Source organism: Peromyscus eremicus, chromosome 2, assembly GCF_949786415.1.
Source record: "Peromyscus eremicus chromosome 2, PerEre_H2_v1, whole genome shotgun sequence".
NCBI lineage: Eukaryota > Metazoa > Chordata > Mammalia > Rodentia > Cricetidae > Peromyscus > Peromyscus eremicus.
The window spans coordinates 63,678,547-63,693,894 of NC_081417.1; the positions used below are offsets into that span (position 1 = coordinate 63,678,547).

The window sequence follows — 15,348 nt, forward strand, 5'->3', positions numbered from 1 at the left end:
GATAGTCATCCAAGCAAATTTCTACTGCAAATTTCTTTCTTTTTTCTAGAGGCTTGACCTAGAATGGACCATTAGAAACCAGCAGATCTGCACTACGCACCCCTTTAACCACCAGACTGGGTCGTAGGATCTTTTATTCTGACCGTGGTCAAGAGGGCTTATAGCCCCGAATCAATTTCCTTTCACCTTTGTGGTATAAGTCCGTTACATATTTAAGACAGGAATGCAAAATTGAGGGAGAATAAGTTTATTCATGCCACAGGATTTCTTTTCCCTCTCTCCACCCACGCATCCAAGTCTGTGGTCCTGGGTCAGCTGGCAGGTTTAGCCAGGTGGCCACTGCAGCTGTCGGCCTCCAAGTACGTGAATGTGCAGGTGATACACGGACTGTGCGCCCATCTTCCCATCATTGACCACTGAAATGAGCTTGAGGTTAGGGATCGGGGTCACAGGAGAGGTCAAGGGCTAAAGAGCACATTGAGAAACGGGGATTCATAGGTGAGGAGACCAAAGGACAAAATTCACTCACCAAGTCGATACCCATCTTTCAGACCCTCAGCCTTTGCTGTCTTCTTGGCCACAAGGAGTAAGTGTCCTAGAAGCTACAGGGAGAGGAAAGGGACAGAGCTGGCTCCCTTCATAGGAGTCAAACCTCCAGCTTAATCCAGGGCCCCTCCCAGACAGGCCCCCGGCCCTGTTCTCCCCACCTGCTGGTCTTCTTCTTCAGCTTGGCTAATTCGAGGAATGGGCTTCTTAGGAATGACCAGAAAATGCACAGGAGCCTGAGGGGCCACATCACGGAACACTAGACACTGGAAGCAGTGACAGGTGAGAGATACTGTTACTTCATCAGACCCAACGGCACCCATGAAATGCTCAAGAGGCTTGGGCCCCATGGGGATGTTCACCTGCTGATCCTCATACAGAATGTCTGCTGGGAGGCTGCGATCCAAAATCCGGGAGAAGATGGTTGGCGCTGCTCCTCCTCCAGGAGCAGCTTTCTGAGCCCTGGCCACTTCACCTCCGTCAGTCATACCTGCATTGCCCCGGACCTGAAGTGGGGTCGGGTGAACCCAAGGGAGAGAGCTAGCCGTCATTTTCCCATGCACTTAGCTGGGACTGGCAGAAGCTGGGCTCCAAGGTGTCTCCAACTCCATTCTTCTAAGAACCTATCAGTGGTTCCACGCTAGGGCAAGTCCCTGAATTTCAGAGCCCGGGCAGCAAAGGGTGGGCCGGATGATGGTGGGCCCGGTTACAGAACACGCAGTAATTACTATGTAGGATTTAGGAGTGCAATTGATTCCTGCAAATGTGATTAAAGAAATCTAGCATGGTACAGGTAAAGGGACCCAGAAATCTGTAACTCCTGCAGCTGGGATGGGGATGGGGAGGCAGGAGGATCAATAACTCGTCATTCTTAGCCACACAGGAAACTCTAGGCTAGTGTGGGAGACCTAAGACACTATCCCCAAAAGCCAACAAAACAACATTGAGGTCTCAGTTCTTATGCTACCATTGAATACATCAGATACATCCCTGAGAGCTTCAAAGAATGGTTTGAATCCTGTCCTGAGAGCTTGAAGCTCTTTACTGTTTCTGTTTATTTCTACTGTGCGTTTTCTGATCTTTAAGTCTTGCTACTTGGTTTATGTTTTTAATATATTTGTCCTGACATTGGCTGCTCTTTTGTTTGGATGTCACATTGGATTTCTTATTGTGCAGCTTTCCTGTTGTTGCTATGCAGGACAGGCTGCTGAAGTCCTGGTAATTCTGCTGCCTCAGTCTCCCAAAAGCCGGGATTATAGGCATGTGTCACCATGCTCGTCTTCTTACATTGGATTTTAATTCCAGTAACTTGAATCAGCGGAGTTATGTAAGAGTTCAGCTAAGTGAACTCGGCTCTACCAGAGGGGACAGGTAGGAGGTAGGACTACCTCAGTTTCTCACCGGTTCAGAGAAGGCCAGAGTCAGTGCTTTACACTGAAGCGAAACTGTGGGATAAATTAAATCACTGTTGGAAAATGTGGAAGACGAAAGAGCAATGCTGGCGCGCATTACGCGGCTAGAGATCTGAGAACAGCCAGCTAGCTCCCAGAGGGAGAGCTCACTTCCTGGAGGGAGCACGGCAGAGGCAGGCTGGAGCAACACCAGCTCGGCGTCCAGCACCACCAGCTCGGTCCCAACCGGGATGCCCCGGCTGTTCCGGGAAGCGGTCGCCGCTACATCGCTTCTCTCCCGGATTCAACCGCAGAGTCCCTGAAACTGACCCTCGGGAGAGGCAGTGGCTCCGCAATGATGCGCGACGCGCGTGCCGGTCCCGGAACGCGCCAGTGCCTGCAAGCCCCCTCGTCCCTCTGGCTGCTTCTCACCTGCGCCCCCCGGGGCCCCGCGGCCGCCAGGGTTCTGCGCGCGGTGCGCAAACCCACGGCCAGCAGCACGGCAGCAGCCATCTTCCCGGAGCCGGCCGCCTTGCAGGCGCAGCCCCATTGGCCGCGTCCGGCTGGGGGCGGGTCCCGCCGCGCGGCCCATTGGCTGCCTCTGCCAAAGCAGGGCCAGTTTTTGTCTAGTAGCGTGAAAATTCTTTTTCCATTGGATCCCTACTTAGTTTTGCTCTGAGGTACATTCCCACTCCATTGGAAGAACTAAATCCGGGGGTGGGATTTTTTTCCTAATGGACTCAGGTTCACCACCTTGACCGAGCTCCGGAGGAGGTTCCCGAGTGGGTGGGACTTGCTCGTTCTCGGCCTGTCCCTTTTAGCTCTGGCACTGGTGGGGGGAAGAGGGCGGGGCCTCGCCACCTGCTGCACAAAAGGCTAAATGTAGCGCAGACCCTGCTCCGCATTGGCCAGGAGGGCGGGGCTCTGAGGACATTCGGCGCTTATTGGCTTCAGAAACCACGTGGGCGGGGCTAAAAGTGAACTGGGACCAGGGCTTTTTAATCTATAGGATAGGTACCTAACCATTTATTATTATTATAAGAGATTTTTTCTATTTATTTTACATACCAACCACAGATTCCCCTTTCCTCCCTCCATCCGAACCACTTCTTATCAATTTCAGCTCTTTGACCACTTTAAAGATTTAAAACATATTGTATGAAAGTTATTTTTTAAAGTTTCAGTCAATTTGTTTTATGTTCTTGCTCCCACTTACATCAATATTATGCAATCAGTTTTCAGGGCATTTTTTCCCTTAGTCGGGTGAGGATAGGAGCATCTTGTGTATACTATACTATTACAGTTTTATTTTCCTTTTCACTTTATAAGTAGTGTGTAGTGCCATTAGCTCTGTGAGGCAGTGAGGCAGGTTTGCTTTGCATACATACAATTTTTTTATTGTATATGTGTTTCTGCCTGTGGATTATGTGCATGTGAGTGCAAGTGTCCATGAGTGCTAAGAAGGCATAGGATGACCTGGAGCTGGAGTTATAGACTGTTGGCAACCACCTGATGTGGGTGCTGGTAGCTGAGTTCCAGTGCTCTCCAAGAGCAGTATGTGCCCTTAGCTGCTTAGCCATGTCTTCAGCACCTAAAGATTTATGTATATGTGTGGGTATGTGCAAGTCTGCATGGGTGCAAGAGGGTGTCAGAGATTCCTTAGAGCTGGAGTTACATACAGGTGTTTGTGAGCCACCAGATGGGAACCAAATTTCAGTACTCTATAACAGCAGCAAACACTCTTAAGCACTAAATCATCTCTTCATTTCTTTATATTGTGAAATAAGAAACAGGGTATTCCACTTGAGAGGCAGAGGCAGAAGAATCACTCATGAGTTCCAGGCCAGCCTGGTCTACATAGCAAGACTCAGTCTCAAAATACATCAGTATCCCCCCAATACTCATCACCTGGTGAGTTATAGTCTGGCACAACAGTGTACGTTCCCCTTACATCTTTAGAGCCTGGTTTGGTTTTGCACGCGGCCTGGTGTATAAATGCCCAAGAACTGCTGAATATTTGGTGTTTCACTGTCCCACTTTCTTATATATTGTAATAAGTGGCATGTTTATTATTCTCTTATATTTTCCAAATTAGTATAGTTTACATACTGTGCAATGACTAACATACTGTGTCCCCAGTGACCTGATCACAGTAACTCTTCTATTAATTGAACTGTTTTTATATGATTATCACAGCACATACAATCAATGTTGAGGAACTTCTGGAATTAGCACACTCTCTTTCACACAGACATATCATTAGAAAGCCCTTTCAGTTCTTCCCAGGGTGGATATGTGATCATGCGATTTTGCCCTGGGGTCCTAGAAATCTGGGCGGCATTCCTCCCTTTGCGAAGGCAGAGAGCCTTTCCAAATATCAGGAAATGTGGGGTCACCTTGCCCCTGAGTCCCAGATGTGAGACGCTCCAGAGAAGGGCAAGAGATCAGCGGAGCTGGGATGAGAAGAGGGTAGAAATCTAGGAAGCACTAAGCTTTGAAGCTGGACATTTCATGCGATTTTGCCCTGGGGTCCTAGAAATCTGGGCGGCATTCCTCCCTTTGCGAAGGCAGATGGCCTTTCCAAATATCAGGAAATGTGGGGTCACCTTGCCCCTGAGTCCCAGATGTGAGACGCTCCAGAGAAGGGCAAGAGATCAGCGGAGCTGGGATGAGAAGAGGGTAGAAATCTAGGAAGCACTAAGCTTTGAAGCTGGACATTTCTTTGGGTTTTCGTAGAGTGCAGGCAACACAGGTTATTCCCGTCTTAGAGCTCTAGCAACTGAGGCCCCAAGAGGGAACCCAGCATCACAAGCCCGCCAGTGTCAGGCCGTCCCATGGCCATAAAATCACCGAGGGAGTTCGGTCACTCCCTGGCATTCACAATTTCACACTGACTACAGCCGCTTTCTTCCAAACACTTGCCCTCACCTGCAGCTACTCCCTGAACGCTGCATGCTCTGCAGACCCCAACCACTGCCTCCTGAGTTGCAGTCCACGCCAGCACAGCTGCTCCCGAGCCCCACTAGAGATTCCTTATTCCTCTGATAGCACTCGTTCCCTGGCATCACTTCTTCCGGCCGTTTCTTTTGTCTTCTTTTCCTCACTATCCTGACACCATCCCATTAGTCTAAATAGTTTTGCCTCTCTTCTCTAAGCGGATTCTCACTTTCAACCACACTAAATCCTAAACTTTGCTCTCGCATGATTTTCTCTGATTCCCCACGAGCCTTCCCCAACACTCGCCTTTCTCTTCCAGTCTCTTACTCCCCACTAATGCCTTTCTTGCTTCACAGAGGATATAGATGTCAGCAGAGGGGAACTTCTGGGAGGTCCTACTCCCTGCAGCTCACACTCCCTTCTTTGAAATGTCTTACGAAATGAAGTTTCTCTTCATCAGAGCAAATACCTTCACCTCGGCCTTGACCTCATTCCCTCTTTCCTCCATGTCTGGGATCTTGTCCCATCAAGCATCTCTCCACCCTTCTGCATCCTTCAGGGTCTTTTTGTATATGGGCCTCTTCCTCCTTTCCTTCTTAAAAAGTTGCTTCCTTGATCTACAGCCTGGGTACTGTCTGATTTCTTTCTCCCACTTCTTACCCAAGCTCCTTGAAGAGACTCCTTCAAATTCATGGCTATTTGGTGTTTACCTCCACCATGCCCGTGTGCAACCACGCCGTCCAAAGCCTCCAATGACTTACTAATGGCAATGTCTTTGCCTTATGGAACCCCAGCTACATCTGAAATCCCTGCCTATTCTATTCTTGAAAACTCTCCTTCCTTGGCTCTCTAGAAGCTAGTCTCCTAGCGTCAGGGCCGGCAGCTTGGATGTGGCCATGACAGAGGAAGATGGTTGGAGCCAGCCTTCCCTCTGCTTGGTGCTGTCTCTTGCCTGTAGTTAGAGCTAACTCTAAATTGAGTCTTGACGCTACCTGTCCCATAGAGAGCCAGGTCCGATTCTATTGGCTTCCACTTTATTGTTGATCTTGGCCAGGCTCAAAAAGGCCTGCGCCAGTTGTTGACAGTGTTTGTCCCTGGAGGAGGGAAGAGCAGAGGTGAAAGGGTCAGGGGTGGGGGTTAGATTTAGGGCCAGGCTGGAGGTTACTTGGACCAGGGGGTGCAAGGGATCTAGGGTGAGAGCTGGGGTGGCCAGAGACACCCTGCATCTGGAGGGCCTCAAGGTCAGAGTTGGTGAGGATGGCATCTCGGAGGGCAGGCATCTCTGCAAAAGGCACATAGTCTGCTCCTGGGGGTGGGAAGCAGTACAGGCGTGGGCTGTGGGCGGGCTGAGGGCGGGGGACCTGGAGAGGGTGGGGCAAAGGGTGGGAGTGCCTTTCTGCCTGGCCTTCTGATTACAGACGCCGGCATGGTCCCCCGTCCCGTGTTCTCCTCTCACCATAAGGTCTCCCTCCTCTTCGCCTGGTCTCTTCATTCTCGAAGAAAGTCTCGTGTTCCTCCCAGCGCCGGTCACAGGCCGCACAGAGGAAATTCGACTCAAAACAGCTGCAGCAACAGCCTAGGGCAAAAGTGCACCCAGGAGACTATAAGGAACTAACGGCACCCCCATGAGCTGACACGCTCTCACCTGGTCTTCATCCTATATTCACTTCTCCCCACCCAAACACCCCTTTGCACGAGAAGTTACCACGGTGCCTGCAGGGGTGAGCTCCGGTGGCTGCGTGTTCTTCGTGAGTATGTTTACAGCGACATTGGGCTCTCCAGGCTTTGGGATCGAAGGTGGCCCGTCTCTTAAGCCAGAACTCCCCTACCTCCTCTGGGCGTGACGGGATGAAACAAAACATGAGGCACCTGCACTGACTCACACTGCAGGGCACCGACAGATCTGGGAGGGTGGGGATGGTGGAGGGTTAGACCAGCCCCTGGAAGGACCTGGCCTCCCATCCGTGTTCATCTCTGTCTCCCCCTCCAAGACAGGAAAAAGTACAGTAGCCCCTGCGTACCTGACAAGTATGGCAACTTCTTTCCTACCTGAGATGATCTGGTGTTCTTTCAACAAATGTCCACAAAAGCATTTGGACTCATCTCCAATCCGGAAACAGTCCCATAAGTAATGGGGGCAGCGCCAGCCAATATAGAGACCTACATTTGGAGGGATTAATCGGGAAAAGTGAAAAGTAAAAAAAAAAAAAAATCCTAAATTCCTACAAGTGTTCTGAGGGATCCCCTGGAGTGGGGGTGGAGAACTCACCACCATAGCCTGCTGTACCTGTCTCTACTAGGGAGCCCTCACTTCCGGCCCTTAGACTTTTTCATTCAAGTTTTGTTATCCCAAAGTATTGTCAATTCCCTTCCTATCCCAGGATTCACCCCATGTCTGTCAGCCTAACTGAGATAACCGAAGGTGGTCTCCAGTTTCAGAGCAGGGAGACTCTAGAGGACACTGAGGATGAACACGAGGCTCTGGGGACTGTCACAGTGTCTTACCTCCTCCCATCTCCATGCTAGAGTCCAACCTTTCTCAAGTGTTTATGGCAAGCAAGAGAGAAGCTAAGTGACCAGGTGGACAGTAGGTGATGGGGATTGGCTCCCGTTGGGAATTACTAGTGAAGGACCCTGGAGGAAAGGTGGAAGTTGGGCAGACTTGGTGCCCAGGAGCTGGGAGGAAGCTTGTCCCCTTACTCTCCAGGTTGACACCTCTGTCAACCCTTCTGTGTCCTGCTGTTGTGTAACTAACACCCTCTGTGATCCTGACAAGGGTGGCTGATGGCTGACAGCTCCCCAGAGATCAGGAGAGAGGGCCAGGCCAGAAGTCACAGCTGGAAGAGCAAAGAAATCTACGCGTCAAGGAATGGAAAGGAGTATGGAAAGGGAAGTGAGGCTAGTGTTCTCGAATGCAGGCACTAGCAAGTGGCTACAAGATCCTGCCTTTAGCAGTGGGGTCGGAAAGAATCCAGTTTCATGGCCAGTCCCATCACAAGTCAAGGGCAGGGCTAGGCAGAAGTGACAGGCGAACTGGACAGCACTGTAGTAATATTTTGTGTATGATCTAACAGATAAAGCTTGCCTGAAGATCAGAGGGCAAAGCCAGTCACTAGGTAGCCAAAGAGGCCAGGCAGTGGTGGCATACACCTTTAATTGCAGCATCAGGGAGGTAGAGGCAGATGGATATCTGTGAGTTCAAGGGGACTGCAGCTGTAGGACTCTTAGGCCTGTTAGAGGTCTCAACAGAAATGTCACCCCATTCTAAAAGTTGTCCCTGGCTTCCCACAAGAGAAGGGTCTATAATCTCATCCATATCGCTAATCCTGCCATAAAAGAGATGCCAGAGACGATAGACTGCCTGACTGAAAACAAACACGTTCCTTTAGTGGCATAATCCACAACTGTGTGTCTCAGGCCAGGTGTCCTTATCTTACCCATAGTTCCTAAGGTTCTAAAACTTGACAGGTGTGCCTTTTGGCTTGGTTGCCTCCAGTGCCAGGACCCTGCTGTACCCGGAATGTTTGGTTGAGAGCACAGGGAGAAGCAAAGTCACAATGGGTGTGTGGGAGCCAGGGCTCCACTAGAGGAATTCTGAACTCTACAAAAGCGGAACGCAGTGGCTGAGCAGGTGATGTGCAGATATGAACCCGAGTCTGCCTGCAGACCAAAGCTTGGCCCGTCTGAGCCTGGACGTGGGAATCAGTGTGTAGCATTCAGATGAAGAGTTTGAATAGAGCCTGGAAAGAATACCTCAGATTCTATTATTCTATTCTATTCTATTCTATTCTATTCTATTCTATTCTATTCTATTCTATTCTATTCTATTCTATTCTATCCTATTCTATTCTAGCCTAACCAGCCTAGCCTATTCTGTACCCTTAAAGTTGTGAAACCGGCATCTGGCTCTGGATTCCACTTTCTGATTCCAAACTCTCTTCCTGTTAGAAGTGGACTAGGCAAGCAGGGAAGACATTATCTTGGGTGCCATTCTGACTCAGAACAGCTGCACAGCCATGCTTGCATATCGACTCTTGATTTCTAGAAGGTTTCCATACTGCATACAGCTGTCTTTACATTAAGGATGCCTCTCCATCTCAGACCTCTCCTGGGCTTTGGATTCACAGGGCCATCTTTCGATTACATTCTCACCAGCATGTTCCATTAAACACTTACACAGTTTTCACCTCAAAACCTCTCAACCTCTGTCCTCCGTTTACCAGGTTTGTATGTCCCCACACCTGTTCTCACTTCATTCAGACAAGCCAAGAACCTAGGTGTCACTCCAGGTATTGAACATTTCTTAACTTATTCTACACACCCAGTGATCCAATAGTTAGTTTTGCCTTGTCAGTGTTTCCTGAACCTCTCCATCTGTCTCTCCATCACCCAGCGACTTCTTCCTTGATTATTACCAGTGTTTCAGTGGCATCTTCCTGTGTCCAATCTCGCCTTCTCCCTCTACTCTACTGCCAGAGTGATCATTTAAAAGCACAAATCTGTTAGTTGTTGTCCTATTTTAAATCATCTTGGTGATTCTCAGGTGCCCTTGGGATAGAACTATGACTCCACATTGGCACAAAAATATCTGCGCACATTCTTGCACAAGAAAAAACACTACAGTTTCCTAAGATTCCTTGTCTTGTCATATCTCTTTTATTTTACTTAAAATTTTATTTTGATGGGCTCTTTTTGTTAAGCAGTCCAGGCTGGCCTGGAACTCACCATGCAGACTGTGATAGCCTCAAACTTGTGATCCTCCCACCTCAGCCTTCCAAATGCTGGGGTCATGGGTGTACAGCACCACACCCAGCTTGACTATCTCTTCGCACCCTCTTACAGATAAGTAGCTTCAGCAATCTTTCCTTCCAATGCTTACTATTAGTCTAGTGCCCCCAACTGGGTGCCTCTTTCCTCTGTCTCTGCACGTCTCTGGGCATAGCAATTTGTTGCCTAAATTATAATGGCCATTTTACTTAATGACATTGCTTATCAGAGAGCATGTTGTCTGAGGGATCTTTGTTATTTACTTTTTTGAGGCGGGTCTCTCTGTGCAATTGAAGGACAAGCTTTATCCTTGAGACCTTCCTTGCCCCACTGCTTACGCAACTAAAAAATGCTTGGCATATAGTTGGTGCATAATAACTGTTAAAAGAATTTTAGGAAAATCTCACATTTCAAATTTCTCTGCACATCACATATATTCTTAGGGAGTCTTGACTCAAGATCTTCAACATCGGAAGGGACAGACCCCAAATATTTTTGTGTAGGATTGAGTACACAAACCACTTGTTTAAGCAGGAAAATACAGACATTTAAAACAAAGAAGAAATACAGAGGTCTTGAAGAGTAAGGAGTGGGCAGGAGGATCTAAAAGAGTAAAGAGGCGACTGGACAGAACCTTCATTTGCAAGAAAAAAACAACAGTAATAGATGTTAACATAACTAGAGCCGGGCGGTGGTGGCGCACGCCTTTAGTCCCAGCACTTGGGAGGCAGAGGCAGGTGAATCTTTGTGAGTTCAAGGCCAGCCTGGTCTACAAAGCATGTTCCAGGTCAGCCAGGAATGTTACACAGAGAAACCCTGTCTCGAAAAATCCAAAACCCAAACCCAAACCAAAACCCAAACCATAACTAAACAGAGATTTCATTATCAGTGGAAACTTAGAAACAAATAAGACTTAAAAAAAAAAAATAGAGACGAAGGGGAGAGGTTCCCTACATGGAGGTGGGGTAAGTAAATTACACAAAGGAGAAGAATATAGGATTTTCTATTGGCTTTATATCTTAGTCCTGTTGATGTAGTTCCATCATAAGCAGAACAGAAGTACAAAAGGCTTGAGCAAATGTAATACTTTCTGTTTAATTCACTAGACAGTTCAGAATCATAGAGGATCAGAGTGGCCTTCCTACTGAGATTAATAATGCTTACAGATGGTGAAACCCAATAACACAGGTAGACATGCTTACGTGCAGTGTGCTATGTGTTTACACAGCTCATCTGCACACCCATTACAGAGGTGCAGCTTCCTATCACAGGAAGTATGATTCCAGGAGTATAGCTCAGTGGGTAGTGTGCTTGTCTAGCTTACACAAAACCCCGGCACCATATAAAACCAGCTGTGGTGGCACACACATGTAACTCTAGTACTCAGGAAGTAGAAGTAGGAGGTTCAGAAGTTCAAGGTTATTCTTAAAGGCCATCATAAACTATATAGGAAGTTTGAGCCTAGGCTGATGGCCTAGGCTACATGAGACCTTGTCTCAAAAGAGAGATACTAATTATGAGCTGTGACTTGAACTCAACAGGGTATTAGGATTATCTTTCCTCTTTGGCGGGGACCCTCAAGGGTTTGGGATACTCAGATGGTCATTCAGAAGTGACAGTCTTTAATGGAGTCGAGGGACCAAAATCTTTTGCCATATCCATATGAGAACAAGGCTGCTAGAGACTGCCCAAGATCCTAGGGTTGTTCTGGTATAGACTGTTTGGGTGCTAGATCTGGGGCTGGCCCTCAATTCTTCTGTTGATAACAATGTCAATTACTTTAATACATCCATCTATTGCTGCTTGGACTTCATATGAAATCTCCACTTTTTTCAGGCCAGCCCACCTGCTCCCCTTCCAGATTCCAGACAGGAGCATGGCCATTTCCACATTGAAGGGGCAGGTTCCCAAATCTGTTGGATTGGAAGCTGTCCATGGGCCTGTTAGAGGGCTCTGGAAGGCCACCAGGGCTCACCTGTCTGGATGGCCTTCAGGGCTGAATCCTTTTCCCATTGGAAAAGATTTTTCACCCGAGCACCAAACTGTTCTCTGTTCACTGGCTTAGCCACATTCATCAGCTCTGCCCGCTTAGCAGGGACCGCTGGGCGGCTTGTATAACCTGGGAAGACAGGGGCTGAGTAACCAGGGGCCAGAGAAAGGACCTTAAGACTAAGAGGAGCCTGGGGTTGGGGATTTAGCTCAGTGGTAGAGGGCTTGCCTAGCAAGCACAAGGCCCTGGGTTCGACCCTCAGCTCCAAAAAAAAAAAAAAAAAAAGACTAAGAGGAGCCATAGGTAAGAGTAACCCAGGTCTCCCCCCCTCCCCCATAAGTCACAGACAGTGCCAGTCACAGGGACAAGGGGAGGCAGGAACAATTACCACCAACTCTTTTCTCCTTCTTCTTGCTCGCATGAGGCTCAGGCTTGGCTGCATGAGCAGTGTCGTCACTAGTACCCACTATCAGCTCATCTTCCTCTGTTTCCCCCCACTTTGCAGATGTGTCCACGTTGTCCTGGGTGGAAGGTCCTGCAAAGGAGTACTTTGGAGAGTGCTCAGATTCAGGGACCTGGGTCCGTGGATCTGCATCAGAATAAAGCCTACGGGAAGACGCTGGGACATCCTTCTTTTGTGAGAGCTGAAGAGCATTGTTTCGGACTTTAGAGATAAGAATCTCATCTGTAGCGTCCTCCAACGGGATCTCGGTGATGGCTTTTTCTAGAGAGGTCACAGACTGGGGAGAATTTAAAAGGCTTTCAGAGGAACCCTGGGGCGATTCGGAAGGAAGCCTGGTGCTGTGGGACTTTAAAGTACTTCCAGAGACAGAAGGCTCCTGGAGGTCCTCAGAGGCCTCAGTCTCGGGGTTCGGTGAAATAGATGTCAAAAAAAGGGCGTCGGCAGCGGCGGCAGGAGGCTGTGAAGATGTCTGTGAGCTGGAAAGCTCCAAGGGACTGTTAAGGCTAGTGGGCTCCAGCACTTCAGCAGAGGGGTTCTTTAAAGAAGAGCGTTCCTTTGCACCCATGGTGGCCTGAGGATCTTCTGTGGTCTCATTTGCTTCCATCTAGTGGTAGAATAAGGTACAGGCTTCATTAGGTTGAAGTTGGAGGGTCTGCAAGTCAGGGCAGAGCCCCAGGGTTCACAGATGTCACCGGATGAGGACAAAATTATTAGTGCACCTAAGACATCAGAGGGAAGAAAGAAGAATTCTGGGTTTCAGGGTGCTGTGCCAGGAGGCTCACTCATGTGCCTCCCACAGCACACTGCTGTAGGTTGGTAGGGAGCTGGAATTTAAAGATGGAAAGACAGCCGGGCGGTGGTGGCGCACGCCTTTAATCCCAGCACTTGGGAGGCAGAGCCAGGTGGATCTCCGTGAGTTCGAGGCCAGTCTGGTCTACAGAGCAAGATCCAGGACAGGCACCAAAACAACACAGAAAAACCCTGTCTCAAACAAAAAACAAAACCAAAAAAACAAACAAAAGAAAAGAAGGAGGAGGAGGAGGAGGAGGAGGAGGAGGAGGAGGAGGAGGAAAGACAGAGCAGTCAGAATCCCATCAGTAGCTGAGAGCAGAGGATCATGCCCCAGAAGGAGCCCCAACAAGCTACTTGGCCAATTCAAGGGTAGAGTCTGGAGCATGTCTTAGGACCCTGGAATTATAGGCATGGAGTGCCAGAGTCTGAAGATGAAGCCCGAGTTGGGGTTGGCCTCCAAGGGTGCAGGAGAATGTCGCAGCGTGCATAGCAGGACTCTGTCTGTCCTCTGCTTTTGTCCAGGGACCACACATCTCCTTCCTTGGGCTCATTCATGTTCAAGGCTTCAACTACTTCCAGCTACATTCTCTCTCTCTCTCTCTCTCTCTCTCTCTCTCTCTCTCTCTCTCTCTCTCTGTGTGTGTGTGTGTGTGTACATGCATTCTCTCTCTCCCTTCTCTTTTTTTCCCTCTCAAGACAAAGTCTTACTATATAGGCCAGGCTAGGTTTCTATGTAGCCCAGGTTGGTCTGAACTCCTCACAGGTCTCCTGCCTCAGACTCTTGAGGATGCTATTATAAAGGTGCCTCTCCATGCCTGGCTACCTCAGACTTCTAACTCCACATCTCTAACTCAGATTTCTTCATGCCCCGTGCTTCAGATGCTTCATGCGAGGTATTTCCACCCGGATGTTCCACAGGCTTCAGAACTGACTCTGGAAAAACACAAAACACCCCAGTCCTCTTCCCTAGCACCCATCTGTACTAGAACTACTTTCAATCTTCCAAATGCTCCCCAAGAGTATCCTTCCTCTCTATTCCCTCCAGTTTGTCCATGCTTTCATGATCTTCCTCCTATTGTATAATAACATTGCCTCTCCACGACCATCCCCGGTGTATTTTCCACTCAAGTCTTTCATTTATGAAACTTACATTTTACAAACAGCCAAAACCCACACTTTACTCAGGCACCGTGCTCAGCATTGAGACCAGGTGAGCTTGGGACAGAGACAACGTAACACACAGTGACAATATGAATGGCCTATCTCCAGGATGCTGTGAAAAGGGGGGATGCCTAATTTACCCTAGAAAGATCCAAGAGGGAAGCTCTCTTTCCCCTTTCAGCAAGATCTTTTGAACACACAAAACATTCTGACTGAGCCTAAAGAACTGCATTCAAGTTTCTCGGTCCTGACATTCAAGGTCTGTTACCATCACGCCTGACCTCCTTTGGGTGCTAAGGACTGAATGACCTTTGTATGTTAGCAAGTGCTCTATCACTGAGCTACACCCTCAACCCTTGTTTTTTTCAGACAGGGTCTCATTATATAGCCCTGGATGGCCTAGAATTTCCTGTGTAGACCAAGTTGGCTTTGAACTGGAAGCAATTCTCCTGTCTCTGCTTCCCAAGTACTGGGATTACAGGCCAGTGCCACCACTTGACCCCCCAAAACAGACTCTGTCCTCATCTGTAAGTCCGCCGTCATCTGCAAGTGTTACCTGAGGATTCTTGTGTCTCACTGCTTCCTAGATTTCCCATGGGTCAGACAGTAGCTAGCTTAAGATGTTACACCTTCAGCTCATTAGTGAGATGGCTCAGCAGAGGACCTGGGTTCAATTCCCAGCACCCATATGGCAGCTCACAATTGTCTGTAATTCCAGTCCCACGGGATCTGACCCTCTCTCCTGTCCTCCACAGGCACTGTACACAGTAGTGTACAGACATACATGCAAGCCAAACACCCATGTACATAAAACGAAACTAAAGGTAAAAAACAAAGTAATTAAGCTCACTGGAGTCTTTCTAAAGGGAAGAGGCAGAGGTGAGATAATGATGAAAAGTAGAGAATGAGTGGGTATTAGGAGAAAAAAAAATGGTGTAAAGGGTTGGCGTGGAGGGCGGTGGAGAAACTACATACCTCTGGGCTTAGGCTTGGTGGTTGCAAGTCCTTAGGTCAGGATCTTTACCTGGCTTGGAGGGGGAAGTATTGATCCTGACCGAGGGAATGAATGGCTTTGCTTTAGATGAGCCAGGTTGTAGTTGCTAAGTGAGAGGTCTCGTTGTAAGTGTGTTGGGGAGACTTGGGCATCTGCAGACCTTCGCAAAGGGACCCTGGCCCGATCTGAGGAAGAGTAGTAAAGGGAAGGGACAAGAGAGGTCCAGGGCCGATGAAGGATGTACTTGACTGAAGCCTCTGGAACCCAGGCCGGGAGGGGAGCGGGCATCGAGAGCTCCGGGGCAACC

General features: G+C 48.7%; 2 protein-coding genes across 7 annotated transcripts; both read right to left on the reverse strand.

Moving 5' to 3' along the window:
- Positions 1 to 231: 231 nt before the first annotated feature.
- Positions 232 to 5,969, reverse strand: Hint2 (histidine triad nucleotide binding protein 2). Of its 3 annotated transcripts, none has more exons than XM_059254234.1 (5): positions 5,867 to 5,969; positions 909 to 1,052; positions 708 to 812; positions 530 to 602; positions 232 to 416 (listed from the first exon to the last, which is right to left on the reverse strand). In XM_059254234.1, the coding sequence occupies exons 1-5, from the start codon at positions 5,873 to 5,875 to the stop codon at positions 325 to 327; spliced, it is 423 nt and encodes a 140-aa protein (XP_059110217.1). In that variant the 5' UTR covers positions 5,876 to 5,969; the 3' UTR covers positions 232 to 324. The 3 variants fall into 3 exon arrangements, with proteins under 3 accessions (XP_059110217.1, XP_059110216.1, XP_059110218.1); XM_059254233.1 differs by lacking the exon at positions 5,867 to 5,969 and adding an exon at positions 2,370 to 2,904; XM_059254235.1 differs by lacking the exon at positions 5,867 to 5,969 and adding an exon at positions 2,268 to 2,347.
- On the reverse strand, positions 5,892 to 15,347 carry Fam221b (family with sequence similarity 221 member B). 4 transcript variants are annotated; one of them, XM_059254229.1, is made up of 7 exons: positions 15,023 to 15,347; positions 12,020 to 12,698; positions 11,617 to 11,760; positions 6,924 to 7,034; positions 6,580 to 6,708; positions 6,331 to 6,450; positions 5,892 to 6,180 (listed from the first exon to the last, which is right to left on the reverse strand). In XM_059254229.1, exons 2-7 carry the CDS (start codon positions 12,696 to 12,698, stop codon positions 5,999 to 6,001), a joined length of 1,365 nt encoding a protein of 454 aa, XP_059110212.1. In that variant the 5' UTR covers positions 15,023 to 15,347; the 3' UTR covers positions 5,892 to 5,998. The 4 variants fall into 4 exon arrangements, with proteins under 4 accessions (XP_059110212.1, XP_059110211.1, XP_059110213.1 ...); XM_059254228.1 differs by having other exon boundaries at positions 6,580 to 6,777; positions 15,023 to 15,344; XM_059254230.1 differs by having other exon boundaries at positions 5,892 to 5,968; positions 6,580 to 6,777; positions 15,023 to 15,343.
- Between the last annotated feature and the right edge of the window lies 1 nt (position 15,348).

Bases quoted from the DNA above. Each gene is read 5' to 3' on its own strand.
- Fam221b (XM_059254228.1), bottom strand. From the start codon at position 12,698: ATGGAAGCAAATGAGACCACAGAAGATCCTCAGGCCACCATGGGTGCA. The intron at 6,778-6,923 runs GTAGGAAAGAAG...CCACCCTCCCAG, and splicing joins AGAACACCAGATCATCTCAG to ATCTGTCGGTGCCCTGCAGT. The intron at 6,451-6,579 runs GTAACTTCTCGT...CTTTTGCCCTAG, and splicing joins TCACCCCTGCAGGCACCGTG to GCTGTTGCTGCAGCTGTTTT.
- Hint2 (XM_059254233.1), bottom strand. From the start codon at position 2,450: ATGGCTGCTGCCGTGCTGCTGGCCGTGGGTTTGCGCACCGCGCGCAGA. The intron at 813-908 runs GTGAACATCCCC...CACTGCTTCCAG, and splicing joins TTCTGTATGAGGATCAGCAG to TGTCTAGTGTTCCGTGATGT. The intron at 603-707 runs GTGGGGAGAACA...CTCTCCCTGTAG, and splicing joins CTGAAGAAGAAGACCAGCAG to CTTCTAGGACACTTACTCCT.